Genomic DNA, 13,250 nt, shown 5'->3' on the forward strand with positions numbered 1-13,250 from the left:
AAATGAACTTAATTAAGTACTGTACTATATACTTCATTTTGAAGCAAACTCACTGTAAAATATCTAACACTTGAATTAGACATAAAATGCTTAAAAGTTTTTAGTTTTAGAAACTAATATTTGTATCTTTACTTTTTGGACAACACACGACTTTTAATACATAATTTGACATAAAAACATCTTTTATGATTAAACTACTTTATAATTACAATTATAGAGCAAGAGCTTTACTAAGAGGCAGAAAGAAAAAGTAGAGACAAAGAACACTAGTCTTTAGGGAACTAATTTTATTTTTCTGAAAACATTAGGAACTATCAAAAAAAAAAAAGCTGAATATCTGGCCATAGCAAAAGCAAAATACAAGTAAAAACAACATTCAGAAATCATATTTAATCATAGAGAAATATGTTTTAAAATATCAAATTTAACACTTTCCTCCATAAAGCAAAACAAGTTCACTAAACCACAACACTGGAGTTTAACTAATTTTTTAAAATAAAAATTAAAAGAGAAAAAGCACTCCATTCCCACCCTGGAATCCCATTATATATAAAATAATATGCTCAAACGTTAGTGGAAATAAACAATTGGTAAACTTGAAAATAAAATCTTTCAATAAATGAACTCAGATTGCAACAGAACACAGTACTACCTCGTATTTGCAGAAGAGCTTTTGTCACACTTAGGCCTTACCAAATACAAACATAAAAGGGGATTAAAACAAACTACTAAATCAAAATCTTTATGTAGAGTAGCAGCTTTCACAAAATAAAACGAAACTAGTTCCATACAATTGTATGCCTACAGCCAATTTTATTCCCCAAGTCTTGTACTATCAAAATAAAAGTATCTTTGTCTTGGCAAGTCGGAAGGCACCAAAATCCTATTATTCACATTCCCCCAATGATACTTAGAATGCTTTTATCATCCTTTCAAGATAACTTCAACTTATTAAGAGTTAACATTCCAAAGATATATAAGGAAGCACCAGCCTCATCTGCATTAGCAAGGTCCTTTCTATTCACATAGCAGGGGTTGGCCTGTTCATTCATCTCTGACTCTTTGCAATCCCATGGACCATAGCCCACCAGGCTCCCCAGTCCATGGAATTCTCCAGGCAAGAATATTAGCGTGATTCGCCATTTCCTTCTCCAGGGGATATTCCTGACCCAGGGATTGAACCTGGCGCCTACTGTGCCTCCTGCATTGGCAGGTGGATTCTTTGCCACTGAGCCACCTGGGAAGCTATTCTCTTTGCCCCATCCCAAATTCTTCTGGTTTGAAGAATTAACCAGCAGAATCATTAGAAGGATAAAAATTATTTCCATGTTCACTAGCCAATAAACAACTACAGCCATTGGTGCAAGAAGACTTAACATTTATACTGCCAAACTTGTTAAAAAATAAATCCAACTCCAAAAGCTAATTTCACAACCCCTCAGTATTCTCAATTCAGATATTTTATTTTGCAATCCTCTTTGTTATCTCTCTTCTTTTTTCAGTTTTACCCTGGAGGAACCCCTGAAAAAACTTTCCAAGTATTGTGTGTGTGAGCACCAAGTTGAAGGATACTCATGTTTCACAGAAATCCACAACCGTGAGAATAGGACTCTCAGTTCTTCTTATTCTCTCAATGACAAAATCTCAAGCTGAGATTTTGAGAAAGGGTTCCTCACCCAGTCACATAGTGTTGGGAAAAGGAGGGGAAATGCTATTTAATTTGGTTTTGCAATTCTTCAAGGAGAGTTTAAATAAGGCTTGAGACGTTGCTTTCTTCATTCTCAAATCCAAGTGTCTGTGGAAACCAAGAGTGCCTTATTCAACATAATTATTCCAAAGAGTCAGTTTCTTTTAATCCAAGACTCCCGTCACTTTAAAGAAAAAAATATTTTTCTCCAGGCCCTCATAAAAACAGCTCATTTGTTCTTGCAATGAAAAAATGACTAATGAGACCATTCTTCATCTTCAAAGCATTTAGCAAAATCTGGCCTAGTGTTTTCTTGTACTTAGAACTTACTGGTAATTCACCTTTCAGCTCAAATATCCTGTGGCTAACTCTTCCTCAGATAAGCATTGGATTTCTGTATGTAAGAGATTTACATGCTCTTCATTCAGGTTTTAGTTGGTTCTTTTGTTTTAAACACATAAATGTATCTTTAACCACTTTTGTAGCATTATTTAGAACTTTCTTCACCTCCAAGCTTTTTCTTCACATTGTGAAGAAAGCAATGTGCTGTAATTACCAAAGTCATAGGATAGTCTTTTAATAAAGTGATGCAGAATTTGTCATGGAGCCAGCCACTGATGGGGAACTAGGAGTACAGATGACAGATCACTGGGTTTTCAGATATGAAGACCTAGTAAATTTTAATGACCACTGTTTGGAGAGGCTCCTAGCAACTTAAAGTTTTCTTGAATTTCCTGATCATTTACAAATGCTACAGCATGACAAATATTCATGAAATCTGTTGATTCATCAGCTCACACAGAGAAGCTGCTGCTTTTATACAAAACCTCTTTAGCATTAAGTAAGTCAATTTATTATACTGACAGTAAAGTCTTTTCAATTTCTTGTACTCCTTGATCTAGCTAAATGTTGGTATTATTAGATTCTTATCAATTATTCGAATTTTTCTTTTCTGGAAAAAATTCTACCACTAAATAATTTGCTTTCTAAACCTTTTCATTGGATACGGTTTTTTTGAACAAAAGGTTTACTGTCCTGGTATTCCAAAGCCATTAAAATAATCTTTATTTGTCAAGGGACTATGCTTTATAGTTACAACTGCTAAAACAAATGTTCAGTTTGTAAGTTGCATTTCACAAAGGATATACAATGGAATGGAACAGCTTGGATTATATATCCCTTTACATTGTAAAGTAGCTTACAGTATAAAGCTTTTGAGTCCCTGCTGCACTAGTAGACTGCAGTGACTCAGAAGACACATTCTTTATAACCAACCTTATCAGAAATGTCTGTAATTCTATGCCTAGAATGGAACATTTTTCTTTCAAAACTTGCCTTCAAAAATTGCACCACTGCACCATCAGATATGTTTGTAACAAATGTTATTAAAACATAAAAATGAGCATAACTTCCACTGTAGGGGCTATGGGTAGGATCCCTGGTCTGGGAACTAAGATCCCACATGCCCTATGGTACTGTCAAAAAAAAAGGGGGGGCGGGGAGTGGATAAAAACAAAACAAGAAAAATCCCCAAAAGTAAAAAAATTCACAAAACAATTCACTTCTAACCTATACAACCCATATTTGTCCAATGTTTACAACAAAGTGGCAGGGGACAGCTGAGTTGCAATACACAAAAATTCCTTTCTTAGAATGGAAATTTCCCTCTTCAGTTTTGATTTCACAGAGCCTGTTCATTCCTGTAAGTCAGCTGGTAGTGCAGAAGGGGATAGTGGGGAAGGTAATCATGAAGGAGAGGCCAACATCATTCCCCTACCACCCTCTGCCCTCTGCAATAGTGTTCACCAATTTATCCAAAGTCTCTTCTAACCCAACCAAATGCACGTGGGCCTGCTGCACACTGCCACATAGGGCTGAAAGGCCTCTAACAAAACTACTAACAGAGCTGCTCCACTACTGTGAGTGAACACTTATGGAGAACACAATATCAAAAACAGTATTTTTAGTCACAATTTTATATGGAATCCCAGCAACATCTCACAAAACTCCAGTTGAAAAATCCACCTCCAAAAAAAAAAGAAAAATCTACCTCCAACACCAAACAATTTCTTTTCCTATCAGAGATCATTTGCATTTGATTCAGATCCTTCTGTGACTTGACTTGCAAGTTCAGGTTTAGCCACCCCTTGATTCACCACATGTGTCTCAGATATTGATTCTGTTGGACCCAGCTCCTCACTGTTCTCTGGTACCACTTGTTGGTTATTTTTCCCTTCTGCTGGGTCACTTTGACTTGATTTGTCACCAGATTCCAATTTAGCTTCTTTCCCATTTCCTGTTTGTGCTGCCTGCTTTGGGTTAAGCTGTGACAAGTCCTTAGCACTCTTGACCACCTCCTGGAGATTGTATTTTCTGAACAACATGTAATCTTTCACAACACTCAGGCAACAGACAGCTTTAATGATTTCTACTACCACTGTGTACTGTGGATTGGTAAGATCCACTTTATTTTCTGAATTGAGGCTGCCTACTATTCCTGTAACAAAAAGGAAAACAAGATAATAAAAGATACCATTAAGCTCGGTGGATACAAAAACAATCTTTCACCTCCCCCTATTTAGAATTTGTTACATTTATAACTAACCTTATCAGAAATGTAGTTGTTGAAACACTACATATACTAGTAGTGTTATACTATAGTATATATATAAATGCATGTACTAGTCCACTACTTTACATGCATTTGAATCAAGTTTTCTGAATGCTTTCAATATATAAATACAAATGAAATCCTGAGAAAGTTAATAAGAGCCCTTTTTTCCTCAAAGAAAATGCAATTCTGATTTGGAAAAGACTTTAGTATCTAACTACCAAAAATAATCTCATACCCAACATACTGAAGTTAGGCTTGATATTATTTAATGACATTTTAAAATACTTGCTCTCACTCAAAAATATAAGCCCTAAATATTAAAAAAAAATCTTAAAAGCAAATATTTACCATGGCACATCTTTGCAAAATCACTAAGAGAAACATACCTGCCAATTCTTTGATAACTTCTTCTCTATTCATATGACTGTTATTCCGAGATTTGTATACAATCTGAAATGTTCCTTTGTTTGGAGCTTTAAACCATGGTTCCAAAAATGTTTCTGCATATTTTTTCATATCTTCTAAGAAAGCCTTGCATGTGCCTGAGATGGGCAACATTCGTAGAATAACCCGAGTCTTCTTCTTCTTGGTTTTGTATATATCTTGGAGAATATGATGCACCAATTTCTCAGGTTCTAAAAGAAAAAAATCAGCACAAAACAAACAGGTAAGTTTCAAAGTCCTCACACATTTTAAACTATTCAGACTGTCTAAAAAGAATTTTCATTGGCAGTGACATAAACTGACGGTAGATTAGAAAAACTTATCATAATGAATTTTAAGCAAGTTTAACCAAACATTTCCTCCAACTAATATTTCTTTGGTGCACTCTGTATTAATATTGTATCTAATATTTTAACTCCACTTTTATCAAAAGCAATTGTTCATGAAGACTCTGGAGTTAATTTATTCATGATGTCTGATTTATCTAATGACGTCATACTGTTATTTTCCTGTAACAGCAGCAACAAACTAATAAACATTAAATAGAACATGTTTTACAAAAACAAAACAAAAATCTTCAAGTCACTCAAGATTTAATCAATCCATTAGCTAAGTCTGTACAGAAGTCTAGATTTCAGACCTCAGAGTCATCCCTTAGCCACAAGATCATAATGTAGTCCTTAGGAAGCATCCTGACTACATACAATTCTATTTGGGGCTGTTCAGTGTTTTCAATATTTTTAAATTAGTTAACTACATTTAATAACATAGAAACTTCTCCAGATTTCCAACTTTTTTGAAAAATCAGAAGATCTGGCTCTCCTGAGACTACATTCCCAAATGTCTGGAGCCATTCCAAATTGGGAGAGCTGAGTAGCATCTGCTCCTTTTAGACAGAACCATGTACTCTTGTTTTGCCTAAAGTTAAATACAAAGGAAGTGGCAAACCCAGGTTTCTACTCCTAAGCCCATGCTGGTCCACCACCCCATTTTGCCTTTCCATATGCCTAGTGCCAACACAGTGCTAACACAGAGAGGATGCAATCAAATGATTAACTGAGCCATGCCCATGAAGCCATTTTGTAGGCAGTGTTCTCAGAGTCAGGGTGATGTCCTGATATTATAGGATCAATAATCTTAAAGTGTATTAGTCAGACACACCTATCCCAAGTGTCCTGATGAAGACTACATTATTTGCTCCACTCTCCACTGACTGGAATCTTCTTAGCCTCATCTCAGTGGATGCCTTAATGTCACCAACTTCTTTCTTCAAGGCAGCTTCCACATCATCATCTTCTCCCTCACTTCCAGAGGGTTGTTGATCCTTGTCTGCAAACTGCTTGCATAAAATTAATGAGGAGAAATGCCACAACAGCTCATATTAAAAGCTCTTAATTCACTATTTATGTAAACCCCACCCCCAGGGGCAGAAGATGCAATATTAACAATAAAACTTTTTATTTAGACACCACCTCCTCCAAAATGTGGAAAAAGAAGAGTTTCCTCAGACTACCATACATATCATTTGAAAATGTTTTCTAAAGCATCTTGACAGTCTGGGACAGAGGGAAATGTGCTCACAAGATGAATCATTACAGGGTGGACTGTAACTCTATCAATAGATATCTCTGTGCCTGATATGACACTCTCCTTTCATAAGATTAAACTAAATAGTTATGAAGTTAAAAATCCTTTACAATTGTACTACTGAAATAGTTAAAGAACTTGCTCAAGGTATCCACATAGACAGGACATACACTTGTTGCCCAGTTCTCTGCTCCACTAGTGATGAATATGGTTACCAATCAGGCACTAATCTTACACATTTATGGAGCATTTTTTGTTTACAGGGATGTTATTTTATGTACATATGCAATTTTTTTAGCCAACTTTCCAAAGTCCTATAACATTCTTTTTATGTAGCTCAGCAGAATTAAATAACGTGTTCATCCTTTGAGCTAGTAAATGACAGTACCTTACCTGAATTTAAATTAAATAACCTTTGTACTATGCTCCTCCATTTAATTCCCTGGGGTGTGCATGTGTGTGTATTGGTCCCAATCCTAAACCAGTAATATAATTATTTCCAAAACTGAACAACTAGATTTCATACGGTATTGTTATAAAATATTTTTTCTGCTTGAAATGCATTTTTATATGCATTTGAGAAGAAACTGGCATTAGTACCCAAACCACTATTTTAGAGATGTTACCGCTTAGGACAAAGACTGTACATTACAGCCATACAGTTCCAAATGGTGGCAAAAACCTTAAGTACGAATGAAGTGTGAACCTGAACCAGTGTCCTGGTGAGCAATACTTCCCAAAGCTACAATGAGAAATATGTGTTTCTGAAAGAGCTTCAGAAACAACGCCTGAAAAAGCAATCTATACCTGGAAGCCACTGTGATTAACGATGGGGGTGGAAACCAAGGGGTGCAAGCATTTCAAGCACAAGACCAGGCAGGGATGGGGCGGGGGAGGGGCTGAGGGAAATATACCTAGGCGAGGCCACGCCTCCTCACCGCCACTGTGGCAGCCAAATTCACTCAACTAGCTTGCCGCCCTTCCCTTCTGCCTCAAAGGCCGGCCCTCCCTGGGACTGGTACCTTTTCTGGTCCATACATGTCGTCGCCGTATTCGTTGAGCAGGCTATAGGCCTCCTCCACGCACTTGCGCTCGTTCATGTTACAGGTGATGAGAATGCCCTGAATCCCGGGCTCCAGCTGACGGGGCCCACCGCCATCCCAGCGCCGAGCCCGCTTGGCCTGCACATACTGAGCCTTGCCTTTACGCTTCCCGCCGCCAGGCTGAGGAGACTGCTGTATGCGGGCCGCCATGGTAGGTCAGAGTTGAGGCCCGCCGGAAACGTGTTTCTCCACAGCCCGGGCCACTGCTGGCGCGGGCTGATTACGTCAGCTATGCGCAAAGACCTCCTCTAGTCCCTCCCCCGAGCCTCATTCCGTGCTACGCCGGGTCCTAATGCCGGTACTAAAGGGCGGAAGGCTGTGGCGCGGTGGCGCGAGGCCCGCCCCTCGCCAGGACTGGCAGGCACTCGCCTTAGCCTCACCTCGGAAGAAGCTGTTTCTCTGGTGTAGGGGCCGGCCACAGGTGGCAGCAGCTTACTGCATCCAGTATCAGCAAATTGGCAGCCCTTTCAGAAGTGGCGGTAGTGGAAGTTTCCAGAACGTTAATGCCGGTTCAAGCCTCCAAGATTCCCCAACTGTAAGGCCAGTGCGGAGAAGAAGAGAACAAGCCAGGCAGTTAGGCAAAGAAAAGGAGATTTATTAAAGCGAAGTGAAAGAGTGACTGGCTCTCGAAAAGAAACCCAGTAGAATCCTTCTTATACCCAGTAGAGGGAAACTGGGTCCCCTGAAGTTGGGGTGGTTAGTTTATCTTTAGCCTGCAAGTGGAATTCGGCAGTCACGTAGTCTTGAGAGAGTCAGAGGTGTCCCACGGTAGGGTGATCGGGTAGTCTTGGGAAAGTAAGTGCCAGTGGTGAAAATAGGATGTTGCTTGAGCAATGTGATCAGTTTCATGGGTCTCTGTGACTTTATCTTTTGTTGGCGAGGTCAACACAATGAGGCCCCATGCAGACCCTATCACCAAACATCTTTGGCACCTGTTCCTCCAGCCTTCCCTATAATTCTATCAGCTTTCTGAAAGTTTCCAGTAAATTCCTTTTTAGCCTAAATTGGCCAGAATGTTTCTGTATGACTTACAACCAGGAATGGTGGGTTGCATAAATGTTTCACACTGCTTTCTCTGTGGTTTTATCCATAGGCTCAGCAACTATCATGTTAATATATTTATCTTTAAAAAGCGTTGAAAAGATATCCGTTTTGAGGTATGTGTTCAGAAGGAGTAAGTGCTCCCCACACTCACCCACAGTTACTACTCAGGTACAAAGTTGTTGCCAGATTTGAGTTGCCACAAACCCTAAAGGAGGTAATCTGCAAAAGGTGCACTGAACTTAGAGTCAATAATCGTTTATTATTGATAAACAATATTTTTTAATCCCAGGTTTACCATTATTTCAAAAAACCTTATCACCATCTTACTTTTTGCTTTCCTTATTTTTTGCTTGCCTTTGCTTCCACCTTTACTTTTCAGAATGTCATCTGTGGAGTTTGCATAGCATATATTTCTGGAGATCCTGAGCTGCTTGTGAAAAGCAGTCACATTACACTTGCCATGCTGTGGTGTTGTAGCAGTGGTCCCACATGGGACCTAAGGCATAAGGGGCCTTTCCCTCCCTGGCTCCGGCCTGCATGCTCCATTGAGACAGACACCAGCTATAACAGTCCCACTCAGCAGTTGGTCAGGGCACCCCAGGGGGATGACCCCTCCCACCCAACCAAGTGAGCAACTGTCAACCAGCAACTAGCTTGTAGCCCTGTTTTGCCATTGGTTGGTGCCACTGAAAGCCCCTTCCCCCTCCCTATTGTATATAGAAGGACCCTGAATCCTGACTGAGATAAGATGGTTTTTGGAGACTCTAGTCTACCATCTTCTTGGTCTCTAGCCTTCCGATTAAACTCATCACTCATTGCTCCAACAACTTGTCTCTTGATTTATTGACCTGTCATGTGGTGAGCAGAATGAACTTGGGCTCAGTAACACATTTTGGCAAGCCAGCCAGGAGCCATACTGCTCGTGGTGAACTGGCCCCACTTGGGGAATTTTCAGGAAAGGCCCTAGCAGCTGCCAGGACATTTGTCCTCAGAATCCTCCCTTCAGAATTTTCTGAAGTGGCACGGGCTGCCCCAGTGTTTGGTAGTTGGAGAAAGGAATTGACATTTGGGAGCTGATGGGCTCCATATAATAGGGTAAGTTGCTCTGGTGTGTACAGCTGGGAACATATTCACCTCTCAATTTGGACTTTTCCTTTAAAGGAAAAGCCAATTTGCAGGGTACCTTTTTGAAAGGGGGGATTGTTGAATTTACCTGATTTTGTGAACTGGTTCATTTGCTTTTGGTTTTGTGTCCATTCATGATGGAGTCTGTTTGTGCCTTTGGTATTAAATTTGTTTTGTGATTCTTGAACTTATCAGTAGAGGAAATACTCCATCTGTCCCTAAGGAAAGCTGTTTGGGCTGTATCCTAAATAAATGGGCAAGATATAGCTGTGGGCCTATGACTAAGAAAGAGATGATATCCTGTTGTAATGGTGTGTAGTCCCAATATATTCTAGAATCAGGGACTCGATGGCCCTTAAATGGCTCACTTAATTATTATGTGATCTCACAATTAAAATTGTTTTGTGAAAGGGCAGGTAAAAATGATGAGATTCCATAGAGGCATTTATGGTATTACATCAGGAAGAACAGTCAAATGGCTGCTGCCTTCTGGTGCAGCAATCTGGAAGGAAAGTCAAGGAAACACCTGTTCTACAAGAGGGAGAGGGATAAAGTGAGAGTGAGGATATGTTGTTTCAGAACTTAAACTCTCTCTGACCAACCCAACTCCTCCACTGGCCAAACATGTTGCATTGGCAGGTGTTCCAACTGCCCATGCTCTGTTTCCCCTCCTTGTGGAGATCAATTAGGGGTTTCTATGTTAACACCCAGGGCACAGGAGCCTGGCTTGGCATCACCATCCAAGACCCTGTAGGGACCCCAGTTTGGACAGGAGCCACTTCTGAAGCAGGGCAATTTGCCTTGCACCAATATGCCATTGGAGACGTTAATGCAGATGGCTAACCAACTGGGTTTCTATGGATGCACAAGCCATTCTCAACTTCATATTTGTTTAATTGGAAAAACAAGAACTCTACATATCGAGAGGACCCAATCCATATGACTGAACTTTTCTCTTCGATCTTTGCCACTTACCATCCCTCTTGGGCAGACATTTCTACTCTTTTGAATTTGATGCTCACAGGGGATAAAAGAAGGATGGTTATTGACAAGGCTAGGGAGGAAGCATACCAGCTTTATTTATCTAGCTAATCCAGTTGAAACTCCAAAAGCAAATCTGGCAACTCCTATTTCTAAAACTGACTGGGATCCTAACAGTGGAGGTATGCTGCTCCTAAAGCATTATAGGAAGTGTATCTTAGTGGGTCTTCAAAAGGGGTACCTAGGCAAAAGAGCTTAAACAAAATTCAGGAGATACACCAAAACCCCAATGAGAACCCATCAGAATTTCTAGAAAGCGTTTATCAAGCTTATGGGCAGTACACAGATGTTGACTCTGAGGCCCCTGAAAACATGAGAATGGTGAATATGACTTTCATTGGGCAAGGTAACCCATATATAAGAAGAGAATTACAAAAGTTAGATGGTGCATTTGGAATGAACCCTTCTCAGTTAGTAGATGTTGCTTTTAAGATGTTCAATAACAGGGAACAATGAGAGAAGCAAGAGGATGCAGGCAGAGCACCACCTTACTGACGGTAGCAATGGATTCCCAGAAGGCTTGTAACCAGAAGAGAGGTAAGCCACCACTGGGGAAGGAACAATGTGCTTACTGTAAGGAGGAAGGTCATTGGAAGACAAATTGCCCTAAGTTAAAGAATAAAAAAGATAACAAAAGAAAGAGTCTCTCTAATGGTAAAAAGAGGAGGACACTCTGATGATGAATGAGGAGACCACAGGGCTCCCTTGGACTTGAGACATCCGATTCAAATTTTCCCACAGGAGCCCCGGTAACTTTGACAGTGGGGAACAAATTAATTGACTTTCTAATACATACAGGTGCTACATACTCTGTGGTGAACACCTAGGTGGCACAGAAAACATCTCAGTCCATCCCCACTGTCACAGGAGTGTCTGGGAAAATACAAAATTGCTCCCTCTTACAACTTTTAGAATACCAATTAGGGGACTATACCCTGAAACACAGTTTTTTATATATCCCAGTGTGTCCAATCCTTCTTCTGGGTAGAGATCGTCTCTGTAAATTAAATGCTCAAGTAACTTCTTCAGCAGGTCAACTTGATATCAGAGTCTTGCCAGAGCAATCCGTACACCTATAGATGGCACTCATGGATGCCCCTGAAAAGGAGACAGAGCCTTTTCCCACTGAAGTCTATGAAAAGGTAAGCAGGAAGTGTGGGCTGATGGCACCCTGGGAAGGCCAAGAATGCACGGTCAATACAAATTACATAAAAATGCTGGGACACCTAATTTAAAAAATACTCTCTGAGACGAGAGACCAATTTTCGAGAAGATTTTTAAAAATAGGGCTGATTAAACCTTGCAGGTCCCCATATGACACCCCTATTCTCCCTGTCAAAGATCCAAACTCATCAGAATATCACTTTGTTCAAGATTTGAGAGCTATTAATGAAATAATCCAAGATTTGCACCCTGTTGTACCTAATCCAAAGCTCAACATTCAGAAAACAAAGATCATGGCATCTGGTCCCATCACTTCATGGGAAATATTTGGGGAAACAGTGGAAAACAGTGTCAGACTTTATTTTTGGGGGCTCCAAAATCACTACAGATGGTGAGTGCAGCCATGAAATTAAAAGATACTTTCTCTTTGGAAGAAAAGTTATGACCAACCTAGATAGCATATTGAAAAGCAGAGACATTACTTTGCCAACAAAGGTCCATCTAGTCAAGGCTATGGTTTTTCCAGTGGTCATGTATGGATGCGAGAATTGGACTATGAAGAAAGCTGAGCACCGAAGAATTGATGCTTTTGAACTGTGGTGTTAGAGAAGACTCTTGAGAGTCCCATGGACTGCAAGGAGATCCAACCCGTCCATTCTAAAGGAGATCAGCCCTGGGTGTTCTTTGGAAGGAATGATGCTAAAGCTGAAACTCCAGTACTTTGGCCACCTCATGCGAAGAATTGACTCATTGGAAAAGACTCTGATGCTGGGAGGGATTGGGGGCAGGAGGAAAAGGGAACGATAGAGGATGAGATGGCTGGATGGCATCACCGACTCGATGGACGTGAGTTTGAGCGAACTCTGGGAGTTGTTGATGGACAGGGAGGCCTGGCGTGCTGCGATTCATGGGGTCACAAAGAGTTGGACATGACTGAGTGACTGAACTGACTGAACTGAGTCGCCATAGCAACACAGGATTAAAAGAGCCTCCTACATGACTAAGGCTTAGTGAAGGAATGTAGAGGGAAAGAAAAAAAAAAAGTCCACCATTTGTCCCTTCGCCTCCTCTGCTCGTTTGGGGACCCTGGAAGCCTACCTGATCATTAACTCTTTTACCATAAAGACAAAGTTAGTCCCAGCTCTGGCCTAAGGACTACCAGACTTAAAGAAACCTTTCAAATTGTATGTCCATGAGAGACAAGGCAAAATCACTGTAGATAGTGACTGCAGCCATGAAATTAAAAGATGCTTGCTCCTTGGAAGAAAGGCTATGACCAATCTAGACAGCATATTAAAAAGCAGAGACATTACTTTGCTGACTAAGGTCCATATAGTCAAAGCTATGATTTTTCCAGTAGTCATGAATGGATGTGACAGTTGGACCATAAAGAAAGCTGAGCACCAAAGAATTGATGCTTTTGAACTGTGGTGTTGGAGAA

At 40.2% G+C, this 13,250-nt stretch overlaps 2 protein-coding genes across 3 annotated transcripts in view; one reads left to right on the forward strand and one right to left on the reverse strand.

The window, feature by feature from the left end:
* Positions 1–270: 270 nt before the first annotated feature.
* THUMPD1 (THUMP domain containing 1) lies at positions 271–7,712 on the reverse strand. 2 transcript variants are annotated; one of them, XM_055561277.1, is made up of 4 exons: positions 7,355–7,712; positions 5,907–6,084; positions 4,688–4,936; positions 271–4,184 (listed from the first exon to the last, which is right to left on the reverse strand). In XM_055561277.1, exons 1-4 carry the CDS (start codon positions 7,583–7,585, stop codon positions 3,766–3,768), a joined length of 1,077 nt encoding a protein of 358 aa, XP_055417252.1. In that variant the 5' UTR covers positions 7,586–7,712; the 3' UTR covers positions 271–3,765. The 2 variants fall into 2 exon arrangements, with proteins under 2 accessions (XP_055417252.1, XP_055417253.1); XM_055561278.1 differs by having other exon boundaries at positions 5,907–6,081; positions 7,355–7,705.
* Positions 7,713–11,047: 3,335 nt separating this feature from the next.
* Positions 11,048–13,250, forward strand: part of ACSM3 (acyl-CoA synthetase medium chain family member 3) — an 83,289-nt gene continuing 81,086 nt past the window's right edge. The window contains exons 1-2 of the mRNA XM_055562563.1: positions 11,048–11,182; positions 11,678–11,787. The gene's annotated coding sequence lies outside the window, so the exon portion shown is untranslated. The remainder of the gene's footprint in view (positions 11,183–11,677; positions 11,788–13,250) is intronic.

This window comes from Bubalus kerabau, chromosome 23, assembly GCF_029407905.1.
Source record: "Bubalus kerabau isolate K-KA32 ecotype Philippines breed swamp buffalo chromosome 23, PCC_UOA_SB_1v2, whole genome shotgun sequence".
Lineage (NCBI taxonomy): Eukaryota > Metazoa > Chordata > Mammalia > Artiodactyla > Bovidae > Bubalus > Bubalus kerabau.